The sequence below is a fragment of the Scyliorhinus torazame genome, chromosome 18, assembly GCF_047496885.1.
Source record: "Scyliorhinus torazame isolate Kashiwa2021f chromosome 18, sScyTor2.1, whole genome shotgun sequence".
Lineage (NCBI taxonomy): Eukaryota > Metazoa > Chordata > Chondrichthyes > Carcharhiniformes > Scyliorhinidae > Scyliorhinus > Scyliorhinus torazame.
In genome coordinates this window covers 128,364,355-128,391,616 of record NC_092724.1, presented here as the reverse complement: position 1 = coordinate 128,391,616, position 27,262 = coordinate 128,364,355, and the positions used below count along the sequence as shown (strand labels likewise).

The window sequence follows — 27,262 nt, the reverse complement described above, 5'->3', positions numbered from 1 at the left end:
TACTTGCATTTCACTTAATTTCTGAAATTCCTGAGTTGCTTCCTCAGCTCCTTTCTGGCTGACTTTATCATTCCAATCGCCTCAGCCTAGTTGCATCCCTCTTTAACTAATCGTGGTAGCAATTGCCTTTATTCCTCAACCTATCCTGTTGTCACAGGCGGCATGGAGGCGCAGAGGTTAGCATTGCTGCCTCTTGGCGCCGAGGACCCGGGTTCGATCCTGGCCCCAGATCACTGTCCGTTGGAGTTTGCACATTCTCCCCGTGTCTGTGTGGCTCTCACCCCCACAACCCAAAGATGTGCAGGGTAGGTGGACTGGCCATGCTAAATTGCCCTTTAATTGGAAAAAAAAAAGAATTGGGCACTTTTAAAAATAAAAACAAACTTTTTTACTATCCGGTTGTCCATCTTCTGTCTTTTTTCTTCATCCCTCCTGTATGCTTTTCCACTCTGGCATACCTTCAATGTTCTTTCCATTTCCCCAAAGAACTCTCCATTTGGTCAGTCCCAATGAGTAACAAACTGGCATGTTTTTAAAAATTATTTAAACTTTCTGTATCTGTTAAAGTTGGTTGCAATAACATCCTGGTTCTTGAGGAAAAAGCTGTCCTATGGTTTACAAAAGCCACTTAAGATCCAAAACACTGTTTCAAAGTACTATTGCCCACTTTAACTATAACTAATGCGCAATGTTATTTATCCATTGAGCATTGGGTCCTGCTCACATGCCTCTGCCAGTAATGCAGAGTTGGTGAACTCTCTGTTAGGAAGCAGTTAAAACCTTTTGCCAGTGTGCAAAGACCAGAAACAGCATGCAAGTTGGACTTGTATCTGATATTTGTTCACACACGATTGGTGCTCTGCCACGCCATCAGGCCAATTTAACCAGCAGATAATTGAATATCTGATGTTGGCTAGTGATCTTGCGATGATTCAGCCACAACAATATTACCTAATCCTTTTCAAATTTTCATACAAAGGGTTGCCATCCTGTATCTGTTTAACTCAAGCTGTGGACGCTGGAATTCGGATGAGGCGAAGAATGAAATGAAACTGGGGACAAGGACAGCTTTGAGATTGAGTGAGTTGGTGCAGCTGGAGAGAGATATCAAGAGTGTGCATATGGTGGCACATGGTGCTGAGCATGGAGTCTGAGGTATACGTTATATGTCCTGGAGGTGCATGTAAGGGTGCAGCAGGGTAGCATTGTGGTTAGCACAATTGCTTCACAGCTCCAGGGTCCCAGGTTCGATTCCCGGCTTGGGTCACTGTCTGTGCGGAGTCTGCATGTTCTCCCCGTGTCTGCGTGGGTTTCCTCCGCGTGCTCCGGTTTCCTTCCACAGTCCAAAAATGGGCAGGTTAGGTGGACTGGCCAAACTAAATTGCCCTTAGTGTCCCAAATTGGCCTTAGTGTTGGGTGGGGTTACTGGGTTATGGGGATAGGGTGGAAGTGTGGACCTTGGGTAGGGGGGTTACTGGGTTATGGGGATAGGGTGGAAGTGTGGACCTTGGGTAGGGTGCTCTTTCCAAGAGCAGACCCGATGGGCCGAATGGCCTCCTGCACTGTAAATTCTATGAATTATAGGAGAAAAATGTAATCCTGGGTGGATTCGAAACATGAGAATGGATCCAAAACATTTTTAGGAAGTGTGTGTGTAGCTTTGAAAGGCTTCTGAAACATTTGTTGAATCACTGGAGCACGGTACAGTCTCAGACTACATAGGTAAGGCACTGCCAGTGCACAAGAGCCATTCTCTTCAAGTGAATCATACAATGATATGACACAGATGGAGACCATTCAGTCCATTGTGCCTTTGCTGTCTCTTCAGCAGAGATTTCCAATTCATCCCTCCCCCCTATTTTTTCCCCACAGTGGTGCATTTTTCCCTTTTATTGTTTATCCAATTCCCTTTTGATTGGCACTATTGAACCTGCTTTCACCATGCATATCGTCCCAAATCAACACATTATACAAAAAAAGTTTATTTGGCACGTTTGGATTTTACTTAAGTCTCAGTGCCGCTGATTACTGATTTTTCTTCCCGCTGCTTTGGGAAAGCGGGCAGCATAATCAAAGACCCCTCTCACCTGGCTTACTCGCTCTTCCGACTTCTTCCATCGGGCAGGATATACAAAAGTCTGAGAACACGCTCGAACTGATTCAAAAACAGCTTCTTCCCCGCTGTTACCAGACTCCTAAATGACCCTCTTATGGACTGATCTGATCTCTTCACACAGCTTAATAATAATAATCTTCATTGTCACAAGTAGGTTTACATTAACATTGCAATGAAGTTACTGTGAAAAGCCCTCGTCGCCACATTCCGGCACCTGTTCAGGTACACCGAGGGAGAATTCAGAATGTCCAAATTACCTAACAGCTTGTCTTTCGGGACTTGTAGGAGGAAACCGGAGCACCCGGAGGAAACTTACGCAGACATGGGAAGAACGTGCAGACTCCACACAGACAGTGACCCAAGCTGGGAATCGAACCTGGGATCCTGGAGCTGTGAAGCAACAGTGCTAACCACTGTGCTACCAAAGTGCAGCGAAGTGAGAAGTGATACATTTTGGTGGAAAGAATACCTGTGTCTTATGTATTTATATTGTGTATTTATGTATGCCCTATGTTTTTTTTTCATGTATGGAATGAACCGTCTGGACTGTACGCAGAACAATACTTTTCACTGTACCTCGGTACACGTGACAATAAACAAATCCAAATCCTCTATTTATTCCATCAGAGCCATTCATAATTTTAAACCCTTCTATCAAATCCCATCTTAGCCTTTTCTACTCGAAGGACAACAACTTCAGCTTCTCCAGTCTCTCCACAATTGGTAGTAATTTAATACATCTCTTCTACATCTTTTCCAAGGCCTTGACATCTTTCCTAGTGCCCAGAATTGAACAGAACACTCCAGCTGGGGGTTTAGTGTAGTTTTCTTTGTACTCTATTTCTCCAATAATAAAGCCAAGGATCCCTTAAACATTTTTGACAGCCTTCTCAACTTGTCCTGTCACGCTAAAAGATTAGTTTACAAATAAAACGCTGGTCTCTCGGTTCTTAACCTGATTTAAAATTTTACCATTTGGTTTATATTACTTGTCTTCATTCTTCCTACCAAAATGTATCAGTTCTTACTTTGCTGCATTAGATTTAATCTACCCTGCGTCAGCCCATTGTACCAATCTATGTCCTTGTGAACTCTGTTACTATCCTCTTCATTGTTTGCTACATTTACATTTTGTATAATTGCAAATTTTTAAATTATTCCCTGTATGCTCCAGTTCAGTTTATTTTTCTTAATATTTATCAGTAAGAGAAATGGTCCACACACCAGCCTCTGAGGAACACCACTGTATGCTTCACTCACTCCCATCTGAAAAATAATCATTCACCACTACCCTCTCTTTTTTATTCTTTAGCTAATTTTGTATCCATGTTGAAACTTTCCCTTTAATCCCATGAGTTTTAATTTTGCTAATAGGCCTTATTATATGTGGTACCTTTTGGAAGCCTGTATACAAAACATCAACCACCTTACCCTTATCAACCCTCTCCATTACTTCATGATACAACTCAATCAAGATAGTCAAACACAATTTAGTTTCAACAAATCAGTGCTGATGGTCATTTATCAGCCCATCGTTTTCCAAATTCTAATTACTTTTGTCACAGATGATTGTCTCCCAAAATTCCTCATCACTGCTGCCAGGCTGATTGACTTGTATTAGCTGGATATATTGTATCCCTAGTAAAACATTGCAATTGCAGTCCTTCAATCCTCTGCATCAGCCATTGCACCTGTGCCTCCCAAAAAGCAACATTCGAGGTTTGTGGTTAAAGTCTCTGCAATTTCCTCGCTGACTGCCCTCAGGAAACTAGAAAGCTTCCCATTTGGACCAAATTACTTTTCTACTTTTGAGGACTGCCAACCCTTCGGTATACTCCCTATTTTTATCCTATCCAATGTTGCTCCTGCCTCTTTCTCAACTGCTGCATTCATAGAATAGAATCAACAGTGCAAAAGGAGGCCATTCAGTCCATCGAGTCTGCACTGGCCTTTGGAAAGAGCACCCTACTTAAGCCCCACACCTCCACCCTATCCCTCTTTATCCTCGTAACCCAACCTAACCTTTTTGGACACTAAGGGCAATTTAGCATGGCCAATCTACCTAACCTGCACATCTTTGGACTGTGGGAGGAAACCGGAACACCCGGATGAAACCCATGCTACATGGGGAAAACGTGCAGACTCCACACAGACAATGACCCAAGCCGGGAATCGAACCTGGGACCCTGGAGCTGTGAAGCAACTGTGCTAACCACTATGCTACCGTGCTGCCCTCTTCTTCTCTTCTCCAGTGAAGACAGATGCAAAGTACCCATTTAACACCTCAGCCATGTCCTTGGCCTCCACTAGATTTCCGTTTAGGTTTCTAATTGCCCTCATCTTTCCTTTGATTACCCTTGTACTATTTATTTGTTTTCAAAAGACTTTTGGGTTCCCTTTTCTGTTAGTTACTAATCTGTTTTCATACTCTCCATTTGCCTCTTTTTATCCCTTTTTAAAAATAAGTACTTTTGATATTCAACTTGGTTCTCTACTTGTTATGAAACTATTGTTATCGTTTTTTTTCTATTTGGTTTCATGCTCTATATCTTTAGACATCCATCCAAGACACTCTAGGTTTGGATGCCATTCCTTTCCCCCTCAGTAAAATTTGTTTTCGGTGCTCAAACCAACTCATTGTTCAATTTTGCCTACCGATGTTTGATTCCTATTCACCTGGGCCAGATCCTTTATCGACTCATTGGAGGAGTTGGGCCTCCTGCAGTTAAGTATTTTTAAGTTTTCTTGTTTTTGATGTCCTTCCATCTGAGAGAGAGGATGGGAAGACAGCCTCAGAACTTTGGTGAGGTCAGCTGCACTTCCTTAGTTAGCTGAACAAGCTGGTTCTGGAAAGGCAAAGTCGTGCCAGATATGGAATTTGTTCCTTGCCAGTGGTTCAGAATACTTTGTGCTGACTTCTGCTGACACCTTGGTCCCAGGTTTGGTGTCTGCTTTGGAGCTACTAAAACCCCACATTGTCGTGTTGGCAGATTCCTGCCCAGAGCTAATATCGCCGTTTGCATGATCATCAGTTGGAGTTTCCCATTTATCGTGATTGATGCTGAGGGTGTTCTTTTTTAAAATTTGTTTTATAAATTTAGAGTACTTAATTCATTTTTTCCAATTAAGGGGCAATTTAGCGTGGCCAATCCACCTACCCTGCACATCTTTGGGTTGTGGGGGTGAAACCCACGCAAACACGGGGAGAATGTGCAAACTCCACACGGACAGTGACCCAGAGCCGGGATCTAACGTGGGACCTCGGCGCCGTGAGACTGCAGTGCTATCCACTACACCACATTGCTGCCCGTGAGGGCATTCTTTTCCTAATATCCTTGGATCAGAGCTTTGGGCATCCTCTGGATCTGTTCTCTTGGCACAGGCTACCTCCCATAAAGCATATCTTTGGGGTTGTGGGCATCCTCCATCCAAGTCAGCAAAGCCTTCTTTGCTTGATCTAGCGCTAGCATGCTTGACATGAAAGGACAGCTTCATTGATGACTTTTTCTTTCCATGTGATTGTGATGCTGATTATGTGTCATAGACACAGGGAGGATGTTGATCCTTTTCTTATGTGAAAATTGATGATATAATGATGACTGTTCCCCAAATGCTATTTCATTGAAACACCCTCCACTTGCCTCAATTTCTTCTGCAAAACAAGGTCCAGCACTGCTTTCCTCCTCACTGGGTTGTAAACACACGGATCAAGAAATTTGTCTTGTATGCATTTCAGGAATTCCTGCCCGTCTTTGCCCTTTACACTGTTACTATCCCAGTCTAGTCTAATGAAGTCCCCCGTTGAGGAAAACGCTGTCAAACAAAGGCAGTTTCAATCACCCTCAGTTATCTTCTAGTCTTTCCACTGAAATGACCTTAAGCTTTGTTTTATTGTCTCTGTTTGAATGCCTTTAGCTACCCACGGAAGGGTTTTAGCCACAGGCTAGTATAAACTAAGCACTGCATTACAAAGGGGATCTCTGAGAACTGAGCGCAGCATTAGAAATTAGCTTTATGCAGAAAACAGTGCATTACAAAGGAACGTTTTACTTAAACCCTGCTTCTACCTTTATTCCCTTTGAATCACCTTCCGTTTGGGTCAGGACCCCTAAATTTTATACAGATTGTTGCTCCAGGAGGTATTAAATTATCTGTTCAACATATCCACAGAACTTCAATTACATCTGAAATTAACAGGACTTTTTTTTAATCAACTTTGTTGCATTCAATAAATCTGAAGGGTAGTGGCACAAAAGTACTCTGAAATCTGATCATATTAAATAAAACCACTTTGATTATAGCTGTCCAATTGCCGTGATTATCTTGCATTTTCATAACAAATGCGAAGTTTTATTGGAAGTGAAAATAATCTCCAAGTTAATTTTGTATGCTGGTAGAGATAATCGCAGCAGATCGGCATCATCTGAAAGTCAATAACAGTTTCAGATTTCAGCTGTGGTCCTTTATTAGAATTATTTAAACTGTCCCATTGCTTAATGCATTGATGAACCATATGGTGTATTACTCAGCTATAGAGTCCAGGGTTTATCCCTGATCTATAGGTCTTGAATTGTTTTTGGTCAAGGTAACAGAAATTCGATGTGCAGACTCGGTGGATTGGCCATGCTAAATTGCCCCTTAATTGGAAAAAATGAATTGGGTACTTTAAATTTTTTTAAAATGGGAACAGAAATTCAATCACATTTCCAGGCCCTGATTAGACTGATGATTCCAGCAGGAATAAGTGCGTTTGTGGACAATGGGTAACAATAAGCTCCGCCTTGGTCATTACATGGTTGATATGACTGCCAAACTTACGATCATAAGAATATAATAAATAAGAACAAGAGTAGACCATAGCATGGTCAATCCACCTACCCTGCACATCTTTGGGTTGTGGGGGCAAAACCCACGCAGACATGGGGAGAATGTGCAAACTCCACATAGACAGTGACCCAGAGCCGGGATCGAACCTGGGACCTCAGTGCCGTAAGGCAGCAGTGCTAACCACTTAAGTGCATTGTTAAGGCTTCCTTAATAATAGATTGAAACAAATAATGGCATTCTCCTGATGACTGATGTCAAGCTAACTGATCTATAATTCCCTATTTTCTCATGCCCTCCCTTTGATCAAAATTGGAAGCTTCTTAGTTAGTGGAATTCAGCTACACATTAAATAAAATTGGGGGAGTTTTGTCTGAGGAGCTGGGAGAGAACGTCAGAATCATGGAGTGGGCAATAGTTTCTCAAACACAGTGACAGGGAATCATTAAAAATGAATTAGCTGAAACTTGGCGAGTTCAATTATCCTTCAGGGTGGCAATGGAAGAGAGATTGGGAAAGAGTCACTCTTTTCAATTGTTCAGCAGTTCTTTCCAAGTTATTTGCCAGGCTTTTGGACTGAAGTTTATTATTTGTTGAATTGCATCATTTTTTAAACATGCAAAAGGAAAACTGAAAATGCGAGCAATTAACACAAAAAAACGACAAATGTTGAAAACACACAGCAAGTCAAGTAGCCTCGGTGGAGGGAACAGACTAATGTCGGGTGGGGTTTACTTTCAAAGCTGAAAAATATTGCGGACGCACCTATAAATACAATCTTTTTTAAAATGAATTTAGAGTACCCAATTATTTCTTTCCAATTAGCATGGCCAATCCTCCTAACCTGCACATCTTTGGGTTGTGGGGTTGAAACCCACGCAGACAGTGAATGCGTAAACTCCACACAGACAGTGACCCAGGGCTGGGATCGAACCCGGGTCCTCAGCGCCATAGGCAACCATGCTAACCACTGCACCACCATGCCACCTACCTATAAATACAATCATCGGTACATAATCCTATATATCACATAGTTGGATAGATACACGTATAAAGAATAGGAGAAAATCAGATAACCCCAGGCAATCATAATGAGGAATGGTGTAACATATCATCTCCACCAAGTGCAGGACAACACTATAAAAATGTTAAAGAAACAGTGAGAATATTACAGATGAATGGCATTTAAAAATGAACAGAGAAAAGTAAAGACACGAACATGCTGCTAGAAATAGAATTACATTTTAACATTTTATGGGTTATTGGGTGGGAGTAAAGATTGGGGTCTTAAAATAATATACACAAATAGCAGGAGCAAGAAGATGTTTCTGTGATGTGGGAAAGTGGACAGCTCTTTTCGAGAGCTGACAAAGGTGCAATGGACCAAATGCCTGCCTTTGATGCTGTGAATTTCTATGAACAACGCTACAGCCAGAAGTGTACTGGGAAGCATTGTACCTTGACAGCGACACCACTATGTTTTCTTAAATCTACAGATTGAGCCAGTAATGCTGGTATGGAATCAGCAGGATTTCAATATGAATCAGCTCAATTTGGAGTAAAGTCTTAAAATTAGCATTCATCCACCAAACATCCCAAGGATACTTTGTAATAATTATCACAATTTAGGGGAACACTTTTAACTTTTCAGAGGAACATACTGAGGCTTGTGATACGAGGAAGGTGTAAAAGATTAGGGCTACGTTCTAATCTGTACTATCCGGATCTGTAACTGGGAAAATCTGACGCTTATATTCCGCTCTACAGTGTGTAATCTATGAGGCAGCTAGCTACTAGACTGTCCACTTGCCTCTTTCAGCAGGGGAGAGACACTCCCTGTAACAGACATCAACCCAGTTTATTGGCAGAAAAGCTTTCACTGTAATCCAAAAAGCCCTCCTGATGATCACAAGCAAAGTGGATTAGTTTAAGCTGTGGCAGTCAAAACCTAACTGAGCTGATTGGAGGAAATTGCCTGTAATTTGTAATTGAGGGGAGCTGCTAAAGTGAGCAGCAGGAGCCCTTGTACAGCCATGTGACACATCTACATTTCAGCAATACCCCCTGAGGAGGCAGAAAATCAAATGAGTCACAGCTTTCACTGAATTTCTGTTGGATGCTTAGTGACTTGTGAAGATACCAATCATCAGCAAGGCTTGGCCCTTACCCAGTCAACGATTGCCTTTCTTGTGAGAGACTTTGTGGAAGTTTAAACAGATTATATATATATATATAGGACTCCACTAATTTACTTGCATCTGTAAAGAATGGAACAAAGTCTTTGAGAATTGTCAGAGACATTCTGCCTTTCTATAATGTGACTTGAATTGTAGGTCTCCAATCACCATTTTTTTGAATTGCATGGCAGTTTGAATTGCAGAATTCTAACTGGTCTAAGCTTGTATAGGTAAGTAACACATACATCTTATGCGGCAAGTACAGAAAATATATCAACGTGCGTATATTTTTTAGCACTGAATGGATTCCCATTTACCATTGTTTTTTTGCAGTCAGTGTTACAGCTGGCCTTGTGATTCTCGGGTGAGTGTTGAAATAATGAGGTCTGATGGCAGTGGGCTGCTGTTCATTTCAAGAATATCATTCAACACAGACACAATGCATTCAATGTTGCCATTTAAGTTGATACACTTAATTGAATCAAAATTATCAGCAAAGTCTGATCTCTGTGAAATGTGGGTTTTATAGACTGTGCTCTTATTTACTGCAGATGTACATAGTTATCTAGAGGCATCCACATCCCAAGGATAATTTGTAATAATTATCACGATTTAGAGGAACACTTTTAACTTTTCACATGGGAAAGAAGTATTTCTGTAAGTACATCCAGAAGAGAAGTTTAGCTTTGCCGATTTCAAGTATTTTCACTTTCTATTGCACAAAGGTTGCTCAGTGCAAATTTAGTTGCAAAATAAAGATTTCATCCTATGAGATTCATGTATTTGCTCATTTTAAGTGATAGTCACTTGTGAGTTATCAGCCCCTTCCTTATGACTATATATCTATTGTTTTATATTCTCTACTCCAGTGTTTTTCTTGTATCACAAACATACCTTTTTAAAAACTGAAATGCGATTACTTGCAGCACTGAAAACTCATGCAAAAACTTCAGTATTCTGTACGAGTAAGAGTGGCACGATGGTGCAGTGGTTAGCACTGCTGCCTCACGGCGCCGAGGCTCCGGGTTTGATCCCAGTCCCAGGTCATTGTCCGTGTGGAGTTTCTCCCCGCGTCTGCGTGGATCTCACCCCTACAATCCAAAGATGTGCAGGGTAGGTGGATTGGCCACACTGAAAATTGCCCTTAATTAGAAAGGTATTAAAAATATATTCTGTATGAGTTCCTTCTTGGTCTTCTCCATAAATAAGTGACTGCTAATTTCAGAATGATCTTAATGTCAGCTCCAAAACTTGATGGGAAGTTGTTATTCTTTATAACGTCCAATCTCTGTAAGTTAAGCTATTCTAAACCTAAAACAATTTTATATTGATATCTGAAGTTTTGAAATCCTTTTGAGCTCCACCAGTCAGCATGCCAAAACTGAGTATGAATACTCTGTGGGTTAAAAATTAAATCCAGGGTTAGTCATTCAAACTGTCCATTGTAGTTTCATAAGATTGTTGGGGACATGGCTTTTGCCAGGAATCAGCTGGTGACTAATAAATTGCAGCAACAATGTTGGATCATTATTCCTGTATGGATGCAATTATCTGTCATGGATGTGAAGCACGCTTAACCCACAATGACAACTTAACCAGTGCAAAAGAATGACCATAATTTAACCCATACATTGAATTGAACTAGTTTATTTGAGTTCAAGAACTGATTTCCAAGCAGTGATGGAAAAAAACCTCAAAATTGGCTGGATTTTGGTCAGGTCAGGTATGACTGCATCCAATCTACCTCAAACTTGCCCAATTTCAATTTTAGCAGAGGCAGGATGGAAGGGCTGCCAACTGATTATCTGCCATGGGGTCAGTACCCTATTTAAATATTTTAATGTAGCGACATGCATCCAATTTTCTCTCTCTTTCATGTTTAACCTGACAGATAAAGGAAGGCGAGAGCTGTTATGTGGAAGAGGTAAGCGCTATTACAGAACTGCTTGTGGACCAGGAGCAGTAGAAGTGCTTCCTCCACTCCCTCTTCAACTTAAGCTGCTTCTCTTCTCTTCGATCAGACTTCCCTCAGGATCACTGGCCACCGTGTAATCTGACCTCACTGCAGTGATCACTGACTCCTTCCCCATGATCACAGACCCCATGAACACCAAATCTCACCCCCCCCCCCCACACGATCATCGAGCCCCTTTTGCAATCGGTCCCAACCCTGTGATTATCAGCTTCCCCTGCAATTACAGATCTCCCTCATGATTGAATTGCCTCATGAATGGAACCGTCCATCCCCAGTGATCATTCCCACAGTCTTTCCTCCTAATATGCCTCCAACCCTCCAAGATAATACCCCTACCACCACCAATGCTACGGGGCACACTGTACCCAGCCCCTCCCCTGATTTGCGAACTGTACCATTACAGCAGGATAGCCCCCAGTTCCACTGCTGCAACATCTTATGGAGTGTTTCCCACCCTACAGAGAGACTAGCCTGGCAATCAGCTCCACGCATTCAGAGAATCCAGACTTCCAGATCACTGCAGTCCCTCCCCAGCAACCCCCCCTCCCCCCGCACCGCCATGCCCCTTTGACATTCCACCCCAGACGATCTAGGCCAAAACCTCAAGATTATATATGAATTAATATCTTCAATCACTGAGATTTATCAAATTATCTCAATTAAATAATGCAGAAGTGGGGGCTATGTGACACAAATGGGTCAGACACCGGCCTTGCGTCTCGGCAATATAGGTCTTAATTAGATCCAGACAAACAAGATGAAAGTCTCTTCAGTGTCTGGGCTGTAAGTGAGGTGAATTTAGACAATCTCGCAGCCTATTTCCTAGTTGATGGAGTGAAATGGCTGAGTTTGATTCCAAATTAGAAATCTCACTCAAAGGGTCATAAGGTTGGTCTTGGTCTTGGAAAACCTATCACTCTAGCTCTGTGGGGAATGCTCTTCTAAGACTATAATTGAGCTACATTGTCGAGGTGAGATAGGTGGTAAGTTTATACAGCATCTGAATACTACACCTCATCCAAAGATGTTTGATGCTGACCCCGGGCTCCTAAAATGGAAAGCATGAGCTTTGTTGCTCACACAGCTTCACAAAAGTAAAATGTCACTGTGGTCATCTGATTAATCCCCAATCATTCATCAGTTTCCGTGTGAGCCTGCTGTTAGCATCCTGTTATCTCTTTAAGTGGGCAGTAAGAAATCTTACAGCGCCAGGTTAAAGTCCAACAGGTTTGTTTCAAACACTAGCTTTCGGAGCACTGCTCCTTTTAAGTGTGACTTTCTACCTCTAGCAATTGTTTCCCAGAACATTATATCCCTTTAGCAGCTCCTTATTCATGTTTGTATCTGGAAAATATGCTTTCTTTAGGACAGAAATGTTCTTGCACCTAAGAATGATGCACTTCAATTTTCAGTCAAGTGTAAATGTTTACAGCTCCCTTTGAACTGCCAGTGGAATCAGGTACAAACCTGCAGCAGCCAAAATAAGAATGCTCTTTCCTATGTGATTCCTGTGTAAGATTTAATATTTCTCTCTGGGGGAGACACTGTATAGAAGTGAAACACAGTCATTGTCATTTCTCACCTATGGCCATTAGGTTGGGGCTCGCAAGGATCCACTGAAAATTGTAGGTTAGTTGCCTTAATATTCCCCACATTCCTGAAGAAACACTGAGAAGAAGAGGCAACCCGAAGACAGATTGAACAATAGGATAGGTCAAAGGGCAAAGCTGTTTTCTAATCCACCCTTAGTTTGAGTTGTTACTACACAACTTCTAGCACGATTTCAAAACTTGTTTCCCTACCAAATATATACAATATATAGCAGAAACGAAAATTGAAGAGCATTTGCAAATGTCTCAACCTTGGAATGCTCTTCGGTTTTGATTTTGGAACGGCGCCAAAAGTCTTGCATCAATCTCCTGGAACTCATACCTAATTGCTCTATTGCCATTCACCTCCGCATACTCTTGAAGTTTCCTGCTGCACTGTATCTTTTGCAAGGGCATATGTTAACACTTAACAGTTTCAAAGCCAGGAGTATCTATGTGGGGGACGGGGGTGACAATACTGCATTTCCCCTAATATTCCTGTCTGCAATTAAGATTTATAGTAACGTGTTCAGTATTACACTGAATTATGTACACAGACTCCAAGCTATAGCGAATCACAATGTGGCTGCATCACAGCAATCCAATATGGTCATCTTCCACATACTGTATTATTTTATATCATTAGCTACCAAACACAGTGTGCCAGCTTGTTTAATGGTAGGCCCATTAGGATTACTTTAGAATGGTTCACTTCAGAATTTGCTTTACTGGAATTGAAATATCATTTAGAAAAAGTTATTTCTGTATGCAAGTTTGAGAGGAGATGCCTTTGCCAAACTAATGGAAATTGCATACAACTTGATTCTCAAGAGTAAAGAATTATTTAAATTTGAACTTCCATATTGATGTGCACTTCTCACTTGAGTGTGAGGCAACGAAAACCATGGTTTTTCCAATCGTATTGCCAACGATAACCCATTAAAATGAATGGACTGCTGTTGGCTTTATGATTGGAAAACGTAGGCTAATAGTTATAACATTTAGTTTCGACTTTGGTAAAATCTGGATAAACCGTTTGAATATCATCTCAAGGGGCTAGTTTATTTTCTGATCCACCAATTTCCTGCACTGATGGCATTGACTCCTTACTATGGTATGGTTCTATATGCGTCCGTCACACTCCGCTACTTTACTCAAGTGACTATTCCTCATTCAATGATTGTTCACATTATTGGACTGCAAGGGTATGTTTGACTGGAGAATGAAACCTGGTTTGCACGGCCCAGCTACTCACTGGATAAACTTGCAAAATCATCAAAGGATCTGAAGAGGCCAATTTTCAAACACAGCTCTATGCTGCACCTCTCAAATGTAAAGTCTGGTCATAAATTGTGGTCTGTAAACGCAGTGTGGTCTGTAAGATTAGTGGTCTCAGTTGATTCTTGCTTTATTCACTATGCATAAGCAGCACGGTAGCACAAGTGGATAGCACTGTGGCTTCACAGCACCAGGGTCCCAGGTTCAATTCCCCGCTGGGTCACAGTCTGTGCGGAGTTTGCACGTTCTCCCCGCGTCTGCATGGGTTTCCTCCGGGTGCTCCAGTTTCCTCCCACAGTCCAAAGACGTGCAGGTTAGGTGGATTGGCCATGATAAATTGCCCTTAGTGACCAAAAAGGTTAGGAGGGGTTATTGGGTTAGGGGATAGGGTGGAAGTGAGGGCTTAAGTGGGTCAGTGCAGACACGATGGGCCGAATGGCCTCCTTCTGCACTGTATGTTCTAAAAAATTTGTAGGTTTGTTGGTAATATCACAATGTTACACACCAATCAAAGATTTAGTACATTAACATTTGTATTTGCTTTAATTGTACCGGAAGGCAAGTGGCAAGAGCAAATCTAAAAAGCCCAATTTCATGTTTTTGTTCCTCATTACTTCTGTTAACTATTTGATGACTGGAAGTGTTTACTGCTGAGACAATTCAAAGCATATAGAGTATGCTCTGTACGCTACATGAGCATACTTCATTCAGGGCATTCTTGCAACATACAATTGTTTGATACCTAGAAATGCGACTGATGTCATGAGGAAGATAAAGTGGAGTTGGAGTAACAGCAGCAACATTCAGCTGGGGTTGAGGATGTTAGCTATTTGAACTGACTTCCCCACGGACATCCCATCAACCACACGGCTTTTGGCCTTTCTCTTCCATTTGATTTGAATTTGTGATGTGACAAGGGATCCAAAATAAGTCTGACCATCTTCTAGCTGGATGCTCCTAAAACATTTCTTCACAAACTAATAAGAGATTAAATTAAACTGTGCAATTTCTGTACAAACACTTCACATGTTGGACACAAAATTGCTTTGCTCACAATTCTAAGGAAGGCTTTCTAACATGGACGATGCCTTCACTGAAAAGCAGAAAAAGGGATTTCAAAACAACTGCACTTGTGCATTAATTTTGCAACATTGTGCAATTGCATCCCCAAGGAATTTCACTGTTTAATGGAGACTAGAGGGATCCAGAGGATAGAAATTCTTGAAATGTCTGCTTTAATAACTGCTACAAATCTGTAATTTACAGGAACATACGGTTCAAACTTATACAGTTGCTTTAAAAACCTCCAAAAGAATGTTGGCAGGCGTTATTGTCGGATGCCATCTCAGGCTGTTTTTTTGAATGATGGCCATTTATAACCATTCCGGGTTGTGTAGTCAAACTGGCCCTGATCACAGATTGCGACTGGCATGCATTAATAATCAGTTAATGGACACCACCTGCTGCATCATTTTTGTTGGTTTCATAAATGATAAAACCAATTGGTCATTCTCCTCGAGTCTGTTGGATTGTTTGCTCACTCTTGTATCCATAGCAAACCCCACTGAGAACAGTAACACTTTCTTGTTATAACCACAGTGCAGCCTTCAGACAATCGGTTAAATAAAATACTTGCGTGCATTAAGAAGCGCCAGCATCTTATGTTTCTTCTTTTGGATGTGTCAATTGGGACAGTACTGTTCAGTGGGGGAGCCCATCTAAGGTCAGAGTGTTACCTTCTTAAAAAAGAATTCATTTTCACTTGCTTCCATCTGAAAACATTGATGACCGATTCTTAATAGCATTAGTTTTTTCAACTAAATTTAGAGTACCCAATTCTATTTTTTTTAAGGTGCATTTTAGCGTGGCCAATCCACCTACCCTGCACAGCATGGGTGAGACCCACGTAGACACAGGGAGAATGTGCAGACTCCATATGGACCAGGAACCGGGATCAAAATCGGGTCCTCAGCGCTGTGAGGTGGCAGTGCTGGCCACTGCACCAACGTGGCGTCCTAGTAATAGCATTAGTAACCAAGACATTGGACCAGATCTTCTGAGCAGTGGTAATGATGGTTTTGTTGCCACTGTGCTCATACGAACTAGAAGCAGAAGTGGGCCATTCTCTCCCTCGGGTTTGGTCTGCCATTTGATAAGATCATGGCAGAACTGTTTGTGTATCAAATTACATGTTCCATCTACCTCTGTTAACCTCTGATTCCCTTTCCTACCAAGAATCTATCTACCTATGCATTAAAAATATTCAATCACCCTCGTGTCCACCCCCTTCTCGGGTAAAAAGTTCCAAAGTTGCACAATCCTCTGAGAGGAAAAACATTCTCCTCATCTGTGTCGTAAAAGGGAACCCCTAATTTTAAAACCGTGCCCCCTGGTTCTGGGTTCACTCACAAGTGTAAACATCCTTCCCATGTCCACCTTGTCAAGAATCGTGTATACTTCAGGATCTTATATACTTCAATCAAGTCACCCCTCAATCTTCAAAACTCCACTGGGAACATGCCCAGTCTGTCTAACCTTTCCTCATAAGGTGAACAAATTCCTCCCACCCAACACTTTTACTAATTTCTTCTGGGATCTTCCTACCCAACCGTCATAGGAATGCATCCCTCGGGGAACGCTGTCGAGGCAGAGTAGAGTCAGGGGAAAACAGGACATGCCCTCTTATGACATTAGCTGCAGTATGGTAATTTGATAGGTCATGTTTCTCAATGATAGGAAATGAATGAGTGAATGGTTAGGTGTGTTGGGCAGGTGGGGATGTGTGTTAGTGGGAGTCGGGTTGGTGTAGTCAGATGGTTGGGAGATGTAATCAGGTTGGGGGACTAGTCATGTCCGGTCAGGAGGGTAGTCAGTTGGTTAGGAGGGTAGTTGGGAGGTCAGAGGAGGAGGGGGTACTCAGGGGGGTGGGGGGTGTTGGTGATTTGGGAGTAGGTTGCATAGTTACCCAGATTTTAGATTAGGCTTTAATTTGTACAGTGTTTTCTGGGTAACTACCCAGCTAAGTGCCATGGAACTGTCCAAAATCTCTGACGTGACTAACTCCGAGTCAGAGACATTCGTGGAGGGTACTGGAGAGCAGGAGACTTCACATTTCCTGTGCAATTCCCACAGAGAATGCAAGTCAGGATCTCCACAGGGTGCGGATGCATATTTTTAGTCAGATGCATCCGGTCTTTGATAATCTGGGGAGACCAGAAGATTTGGCCCATATTTTTAAACCACAATTTAAAAAAATATATTTGTGTGCTGTGAGCATTATGGGTAAGACCAGCATTTATTGTCCATCCCTAATTGCCCTTGAGAAGGTGGCACTGTGTTCCATGTGGCAATTTGAATCTAAAATGACTTGAGATCCAATTCTGTGTTCACTCCAATTATGCATGAGTACTAAAGCTGATTCGCAAACCACAATGCCGACAAGACAAAGGTTCAAGCATGTGGGAAAATTGAGCAAATTTTAACCTATTTTGGTTTCTTGGTGATCCATCTCCATGAAGTAGCGCCGGTCACATACACAGCAATAATTTACTGATTCTAGATCCGATGTGTGCTGAGCTACATCACAAATTGCACTTTGAAAATATCACATGGTGCATAACGATCTTCAACTGTGGTAAATAAAAGAATAAAAGGCCCCATGAACTATTACAGAATCAAACAACATTTCAAAGAGGATATTTGGTGGAACGAGTCCCACTGTTCACTAATTGTAGAAAAATTGGAAACAGTTTCTTTATAAACAGACTTATCAGTTGTTACAAATAGCGCGTGAAGGAATTCTTCCTGTGTCTATCAACACAAAGCAAATATCAGAGTAGTTCAGTACTGCCTGCCTATAACTGCCTCTCTGAAGAGCACCAGCTAGTTTCCAACCGCATAGACATTTTTTTATATAAGTGATAACTAATCTTAGGAAATGACCCCATGGAAATAATGAGACAAAGTGCAAGTTATTGTTGAGATGCACAGAAGTTGGGGAATTTGTTTTTGCATTGAGAGTGCACGTTAACATTTGATGCAAACTTAGCACAGCACTGATGGGTAGAAACAAAGTGGATCAACATGTTTTTCAGCTTTGTTGCTGCACAGAATTGACCTAGATGACATTTGAAACAAAATGCGCTTAAAGTCATTTTGTTTTAGTATCTTCACGCACTTTTCCTCTTTCAGAGAATAGTAGAGAAAGTGGTGGAAGGATTCCCAGCCCATTGAACCGTGTCACAAAAATTTCTTCTGTAGCCACAGGTCCTGGTCTAGGACTTGAACCTGGAGGTCCGGATACCACCACAAGACCTGCACAAGTCAGTGACTCCTCTGAAAATTGCTTTACTTTCACAGATTTTACCTGTCACAGTTTCTGTCATATTCATTTAACATTACTTTCATCTAAAGCTAAATCATTAAAAAATGTTCCCAGGGAATTTAATTTTGGTGGGTTGTTAAATGAGTAGAATCAATAAAGTTGAAAGAGTTCAAATGTATTGTGTTGAAGTAACTTCCACTGAGAGGACTGCATTCTGCCAGCATTGTACATTAATGCTGTTGAGATTTCACCATGGAGCTTATTCATCCAGTCCAACATTAATGCTGCAGTAATCTGAGGAGAGAACTGCCTGTGGTAAGTTGCTGCACACTTTAAACAGATGGACCTACTGTAACATGAGGTAAATGCTGTCGCCAAAGGAGTGACTTCCTGCTTTTTAAAACTATTTTCACTCCTTTCGCAAGTTAAGTAATCTGAGCAAAATGGAAGTTATGGGTTCCCTCGGTGGCTCAATGAATTGAACTTGTGAACAGCTGAACCACACAGGCCAGTGTCAGGTTTGGTCCGTGCTCACTAATGCTTCTGCTAATTTCAGCCGGGATGATGTGCTGCAATGGGCTTCAATGCTCCTTGGTCAGTATGGGGAAATTTGGCCAGAGTTCTTCGAGTCAGAGAGACACTGCAGCACAGAAAGGGATCATCCGGGCGATCAAGTCCAAGCCGGCTCTTGGCAGAGCAATCCAATTTGTCCCATTCCCCCTCAACCCTGTAGCTCAATACTTTTATTTCCCCCAAGTGCCCATCCAGTTTCCTACTGAAATCATTCATCATCTCCGCGTTTGCCACCCTCATGGGCAGTGAGCTCCACATTATTACCCCTCTTCCTCACGTCCCCATCTGCACCTCTTGCCCAAGACCTTAAATTGTGCCTGAAGATTAACTTGCAAACTCCCACTGGTAGTGGTGCATGCCTGAGGACGTTGAGCAAAGAAGTAATAGATTTTGATGTCATTGCTCCCTATGGTGTAGCCTATATTCACTCCTGCAGCTGAAACATAAATAGTGGCCACTTACACAAGAAATGGAGAAAGATCAGGAATGTAGCTTCAGGGAAGGAAGGAAGAAGGTTGGCCGCTTTCATTTTATGATGTTGTGTTTGTCAATTTTCTCCCTCTCTCTTCTGAAGCCATTTGATTCCTCGGATATGTTTTTATCATAGAATCATAGAATCTACAGTGCAGAAGGAGGCCATTCGGCCCATCGTGTCTGCACCAGCCCTTGGTAAGAGCACCCTACTTAAGTCACACCTCCACCCTGTCCCCGTTACCCACTAACGCCACCAAACCTTTTGGACACTAAGGGGCAATTTAGCATGACCAATCCACCTAAACTGCACATCTTTGGACTTTAAAGGTGCTATACATCCTCTCATACCTCTTCTGACTGATAAACATTCATGTGTCAGCCTTGATTGTGAGCATCCACAAACACTGAATAGGAATGCCGCCATAACCATGCCCAATCCTTCCCTCTGCCAAACCTCACAGCCATGCACTTCCAGCAGTGGTTTCAGATACTGATTAGTAGCTGAGGCAGGGTCTCTAAGGCCAGTGGTTGTAATTCCTATCACTTCAGTAGCTGGGATCTAACATAGCATAGACTAGACATAAAACATTTAACCTTCCTGATTTCACAATGAACAAATTTTGAGTTTGGGAGAATTATTTAATATTACTGAAACAGTGTATTAATAGATATAATTTTTGCACAAAGTACTGTTAAGATGACGGTTGTGGCGCAATGATTAGCACTGCTGCCTCAGGGCGGCGAGGACCCGGCCCCAGGTCACTGTCCATGTGGAATTTGCACATACTCCCCGTGTCTGTGTTAGTCTCACCCCCACAACCAAAAGATATGCAGGGTAAATTGCCCTTTAATTGGAAAAATCTTTTAAAAAGATGACAGGTTAAGAACTGACAGCACTTGTGCAGGATTTTAAGTGTGCATATATACTGCAGCTACCACAATGCTAAATTTGCTGCATAATTCCAGAGCTGAATCCCAGCCCAGTCCAGATACAAGTGATATGAGACTCCCCCTTAATTGATGCAGTCTGAGAGCACTTGGGTTTAACATCACAGAGAGTCCTGTGTGGAGTTAAACCTGCTACTCGTGGGATCCGTCAGATTCCTCTGCTTTTTTTCAATTTAACCCATTATTTTAAATGCTTAGACACATAGCTGAAGCGCCAAAGCACCATTTCTATCTTAAATTGTGTTTTTCAGAACTTCATGTCCTGCTGAACCATTTTTTTTCAAATAACATAATCAGTCTTGTCTGTGTCAGCTTGCAGAAAGAGAAACTGCCTCATTAGTTGCCTGTTGACATAATCATAATTTCAAAAATCTGTTTTAATTTCTCAGTAGCCATCCATCAATAATCCTGCATCTGCTGATTAAATTTCACGCTGGAACCAAGAGTATACATTTTATCTTTCATGCACAGCAACTGTGACTGATAAGAGTGGATGATTTTGTGCTGTTGGCTGCTTATCTGTCAGCACAGCACTAACACTCTAAATGATCCCAAAGTGTTATCAGACAAAGCTTAAACGCAAGATATCAAAAATGCAAGAAATGAGTAATGTGATAAAGGGATACACATTCAGATTTTTTTTTCTCCAACAATTTATTGACTAATGATTCCTGAAAACGTTAATGGTCACGTATTTATAAGTGGAAGTAGGGCACAGTTCATAGAACTTGTACACAGTTCCGAGCATCTTTCTGTAACGTTTTCTACCCTATCGATTTCAAAATGCTTGCTTGAGGCCATACTGTTCAGGGCAATAGTGTGACTGAATCCAAATTCTTTGGCTGCCACATGCTGTGGTGGGAGAAGGCATGCAGAATTGGGATGGCATGGATAGCGTAATCAGTTTTTCCATGTAGGAGCATACACTACTCAACAGCTTAACTGGGAACAGCCTAAAGAGATGTGAAGCAATTCAGGACATTTCTACTAACTTGCTAATTAATTTCCCACCACCTCCAACGCACTAGTCCATGGTGTATTCTTAGACGTATATCTGTAGCTTGCTGCAGTGCTGTACCAAAATTGGTTCGAAACATTTGTATGACACTCAGTTTAGGAATAGTGACAACAGCTTGAAGTCTAGGTTAGTAGTTACATTAGTAGTTAAATAATCTGGCATCAAGTTAACCCAAAGAATGGTGCGGTAACAAATAGATGGCAAAAGTATAAATGCTTTTGAGATGACAGGCATGATTGGGAAAGTAATTAGAGAAACATGTAGCTTTTTCAAAAAAAATTAAATGCTTAAATAAGACTATACATTTGAAGACATCATCACGACATTAATATACTTTTAAAACTGTACAGTCAAGAGATGAACACAATAGATTGTAGGTTTAAAAAGATAACAAACTGTATTATGCATCGACCGAAAGGTAGTATCAATTACCAATCAATTACAAGATAGTGATTTCAGCTAAACGGTAGTTGATATATTATCATTGACCTTGGCATTCTTGTGAAACTCATGACCTGTGATGTACATTACAAAGTGTACATGCATGGGCATCAGGTAAGAGAGCATGATTAATCTGCGCTATGATCAGGCAAGGTCTATAACATACTTTAAACCAAATTGCTGGAGCAGATGCAGGCTTAACCTAGTCAAAGATAAATTTAGAGGGCAGTACGGTGGCACAGCGATTAGCACTGCTGCCTCACGGCACCGAGTTCCAGGTTCAATCCCGACTGGGTCACTGTCCGTGGAGATTTATGTGTCTGACGGATAAGGAGTTTTTCTCCCCATATCCATCGGGCCTACTCCCAGATTAATACATTTTTGGTGGGTAGGTTTCTTCTCCCTTGTGTGTGTGTGGTTGGGGGGGGGGGGGCGGGGGCAAATATTTATTTTTACTTTTTTTTTAATACAAATTTAGAGTGCCCAATTAATTTTTTCCAATGAAGGGCCAATTTAGCATGGCCAATCCACCTACCCTACATATCTTTTTGGGTTGTGGGGGCGAAACCCACGCAAACACGGGGAGAATGCGCAAACTCCACACGGACAGTGACCCAGAGCCGGGATCGAACCTGGTACCTCGGCGCCGTGAGGCATAGTGCTAACCACTGTGCCCTGTGCTGCCGCAGGCCGGCAAATATTGATAAGGTGCGGGGGTGGATGGAGGAGGGTCCATGCATAGGGTCGAGTCTGAGAGCACTGGTTACTGCCCTACTCCCATTTTCCCCTGCAGGATTCACTTGAGCCTGGTGGTGATAGCCACCTTGAGCATTTGGAATCAGTTTAGGCAGCATTTTAAACTGGGCTCCATGTCACTGTTGGCTCTTATTTGCAGGATTCGTAGATTTTTGCCATCTGACTTTGATTCATTGATCAGGGCATGGGAGAGAGAGGGGTTGGAGATGTTTAGGGACATGTTTCTTGAAATAGGTTCCCCGATTTGGATGGATTTTTAGAGAAGTTCAGCTCCCAAGAGTGAATGTATTCAGGTACTTGCAGGTTCGCGATATTCTACGTAAGGAGCTTCCTTCATTTCCCTTGGCACCGTCATCCTCGCTCATGGAGAGTGTCCTGTCATTGGCCAAGTTAGGGTAGGGTAAGATTTTGGATATTTACGGGTAGATGCTGTCGACGGAGCTGGCAGAAGTAAAGGTGAAATGGGAAGGTCAACTGTGTTTGGTTTTTGAGGGGAGGGTGTGGAGTGAGGCTCTTAATAGGGTCAACTTCACCTCCTCATGTGCGAGGTTAAGCTTGATCCAGTTCAAGGTGGTACACAGGGTGCACCTGACCAGGGCGAGTATGAATGGGTTCTTCTTGTGGGGTGGCGAATAGGTGTGAATGGTGCTCTAGGGGGGCCGACGAATCATATGCACATGTTTTGGTTTTGCCCCAAACTTGTAAGCTTTTGGGTCACGTTATTTGACGCTATGTTGGGGATTTGGGATATCCAGCTGGAACCGTGCCCATTGGCGGCCATCTTTGGAGTATCGGACTTGCCGTGCTGCAGACAGGGACAAAGGCAGTTGTCTTAGTCTTCACCTCGTTAATATCCCGGAGGCGAGTTCTGCTTGGGTGGAAGAACCCGGTGCCGCCTATGGCCTCGACCTGGCTGGGAGACCTGGTAGAATCTTTGTATCTTGAGAAGATCAAGTGTCCCATGCGGGGGTCAGTGGGAGGGTTCTACTTGAGGTGGCAGCCTTTTATCTCCTTTTTCAGGGAACTGGCTACCGTCAGCCGTTAGGGGGTGGGGGGTTGTCTTTATGTTTCTTTATTGATAGCTGAGGAGGGCGGTCGGGATGGACTGAGGTTTGGCAGGTGTTGCTTGTATTGGGGTTTGCTGTATTTTTGTTACTTTATTATAATGAAAATCTGTTCTGAATAGAAATATTTTTTTAAAAGATAAACTTAGGATGCACACTAGAAGAATCCTTTCCAGAAAAAGTGATTTATATTGGGAATAGACTTCCTGGCAAGTAATTGAGGTTAAAACCTCCTAGGAAATGATTCAATGCTGATCTCTGATATAGTGGACTAGTCTCATCCATTATTATCTTGTGAATGGTAATATGTTTAACCAGGGTGATGAAATATTAAGAGACACACCTGAGCTGGTATTGCTCCTCATTGGAAATTTAAGCAGATCATTAGACAGAGGAACTAATCCCCAAACAAAAGGTCTTTAACCAGAAGAGACAGTGAGAAAATGATTTCGTTTTTTTTTAAATTTAGAGTACCCAATTAATTTTTTCCAATTAAGGGGTAATTTAGCGTGTTCAATCCACCTACCTTGCACATCTTTGGGTTGTGGTGGCGAAACCCATACAAACACGGGGAGAATGTGCAAATTCCACACGGCCAGTGACCCAGAGCTGGGATCAAGACAAAATGATTTCTTAGCCCAAATATCTTGGATTCTGAATGGACGAAGCAGTGGCCCACGTTTCAATTTTGGCTTTGAAGCATTTATTCAGAGGGCCGGTGCTGACCCGACGGGCTGAATGGCCTCCTTCTGCACTGTAGGGATTCTATGATTCTATTAATATTCACTCTATCCACCAAATTATCCTTCCAGCCTGTTATACTTCCTTTCATTTCTTGACTATTTTTACAACTAAATCTATGCATTTGTGAGAGGATACTTAATGCTTTTCACTGCAGAGGTATTGTACTTTCAATGGATCTGACATATACATAACAGAAATAACTAATTTTATTCCTTTGTCAACAACTCAATTCTCAAATTAGATGACGCATCAAAAAAGACAATGGACAAGTCTGCCGCTGGGTCTCCCGGACCCATCACAAAAGGAGAATTATGATCCTCCGTAAATATAACGGTTGAAATTCTACTCACCATAATCTTTCTTGCAATACTTTTTCATATTTATTTTCAGTTTCCCCTTGGAAGCCTTGCAGTATGAGTCACAGTCTGTTGTGGGATGGAGAAATAAAAACACACACATTAGACTACAAAAAGACATGGTAGAAGCAGCATTGCTCAGAATAGCTGAGTCCTTACGGAATCCATCTGCTGCTGCCAATTGTGTTGTCTAATAGGTCTTATAGAGCATTCATAACGCCTTAATTTCTATAGAAAAAGTCACACAAAGAGCCCTGTCTGGTAAATACTTTGCTGTCTGCAGGCAGTCTTTGCCTTATTTGAGATCTTTAGGCCTCCCCTATTTACACCACCCAGGTCTCCTTTAAGCTGCTGATTCCCCTCCTATCAAAGTGGCACTGGCCCCTGATTAAGGCCCATGGATACCTCATTGTCACCTCAACTCGGGCTTGTGTCAAACTTTGCTTTCTTTCCATGGAGATGCTGACTACAGGTCATCCTCGAACAACAGAAGGTCAGGCAGGAAATGAGGAACCTATTGGGCATTAGCAATGCTTTTGGTGTCCTCTCAAGATAGGTGAACAAATAAATGTTCCACAAAGCACTTTTCATTTATATCGAGCCTATTGCTCCCGTCTACTTTGTTGCTGTCTGCCTTTCCTCTACTTGGCTGGCTGATAAGACACATTTGATATATTAGTTAACATACACATAAGTGAGTACATCCAAATAAAACCTTTTGTTGGAACGGGACCCAGAGACTTCAGAGACTGTCAAAGTCATGCTGCCCCTGGGGACTTCCCGTGGCGGCTATGGAGAAGTAAGTTGCACATTCGGTGGCTCGCGATCCGGTCGGACTTTTGGACCTTGTTCCCTGACTTTTTTGTACTTTTGAGTGCTAGTTCGGAAGGCATAGGCACTCAGGCACTGACTCCAGGCACAGGTGTGTGGAATTAAGAAGCAGAAAGAATCGCAAACAGTTGAAGAAGTGGGCAAACAAGGGCAGTGTAGAAGCTGCTGCTGAGGACAATATGGCCGATGTCCGGACCCAGCAGCCCAGCCAACAACGGAGCATCTGTTGAACGTCATCCAAGAGGGCTTTACTGCTTTGAAGCGGGACAGTTTAGACCCGATTCAGAAGTCTATCGAGCGCCTTGAGCATAGGCTGTATGCCCAGGATCGTACGATCCAGAAGCTGGAAAAGGTGCTGGAGGAGCAGGAGGATCACCAAACGGTGGGTGAAGGCGGAGGTGGAGAGGCTGAAGGACCAGCAGAAAAGGCTCCTGGAAAAGGTGGAGGACCTGGAAAATAGGTCTCGTCGGTAGAATTTGAGAATTGTTGGTCTCCCGGAGGGGGCTGAAGGAGAAGATGCCACAGCGTATGTGGTGGGCATATTCCAGAAGATGTTGGGAGATGATGTCTTCCCGCACCCGGTGGAGGTGGACAGGGCGCACAGGGCGCTAGCGAGGCAGCCGCGAGCGCAGCCGCGAGCGGGAGGGCCCCCCCTTGCTACAATGGGCCAAGCGTACACGGAGTTGCCATTGGAATAACAGTGTCTTACACATCTACCAGGACCTGAGTGTGGAGGTGGCCAGAAGGAGGGCAGGCTATAGGCAAGTCAAAGAGATTCTGTTTAAGAAGCAGGTGAAGTTTGGGCTGCTGTATCCGGCGTGCCTTTGAGTCACACACGAGGGGGGGCACCATTACTTTGAGGAACCCAAGGATGCGATGGACTTCGCCAAGAGAAAAGGGCTGGTGCCGAACTGAGGACTTTTTGGACTTGGGTTAATAAGACACTGAGCGATGTTTACACATTTTCCTGGTGCTATGTGTTTTTCTTTTTCTCTTCCTGGTTTTTCTGTTTCCCTCCTGTACTTGAGTTTTTGTTGGGATAAAAGAGGGAGGTTAAGGTATGTGGTGCTGGGGGCTTTTTGTGTTCGGATCGGTGGGGGGGGTTGGAAATGCCAATTACGTATTCTGTTTTATTTGATTTGCATTAGCATTGGGGTTCTCTTTGTCTCTCGTTTTGTTTGTTTCTTTTCAGAGCAATTGCTCGAGGGTGGCTGGTTTGGGGAAGTGGTGTTGATGGGCGGGGGTATGGGTCAGAGGGGACAATAGGTGGGAGACTTGTTGGCGCGGGGTGCGATTTACGAGCACATGGAGAAAGCCAGTAGAATGCTGGCACAGCAACTGAGGATGAGGAAAGAGGCCAGGGAAATATGGAAGGTAGTCGACGGGGGTGGTGAGTGGGGGGGGGGGGGGGGGGGGGGGGGCTTGGTAGGGGATCCGGCGGGGCTGAACAAGGTGTTCAGGGACTTCTATAGCAAGCTTTACTCCTCGGAACCTCACACGGGGCTGGAGGGGATGAGACGCTTTCTGGATGAACTGACCTTCCCAAAAGTGAGTAGGGGATTGGTAGATGGGCTCTGATCAGGACTGAAGAAATATTGGTGGGCTTGAGGGTCATGCAATCGGGTAAAGCCCCGGGGCCGGATGGGTATTTGGTGGAGTTTTTAAAAAGTTCTCCGAGATAGTGGGGCCAGTGCTGGCGAGGGTTTTTAATGAGGCAAGAAAGAGACAGGGAGGTGTTACCCCCGACGATGTCACAGGCCACCATCTCCCTGAT

The 27,262-nt window shown here is 42.8% G+C and overlaps 1 protein-coding gene across 6 annotated transcripts in view; it reads right to left on the bottom strand.

Moving 5' to 3' along the window:
• Positions 1-27,262, bottom strand: part of LOC140395496 (netrin-1) — a 266,763-nt gene that overhangs the window by 11,731 nt on the left and 227,770 nt on the right. For all 6 annotated transcript variants that reach the window (XM_072483325.1, XM_072483328.1, XM_072483329.1 and 3 more), the window contains exon 6: positions 24,652-24,726. In XM_072483325.1, coding sequence (XP_072339426.1) covers positions 24,652-24,726 — 75 coding nt within the window. The remainder of the gene's footprint in view (positions 1-24,651; positions 24,727-27,262) is intronic.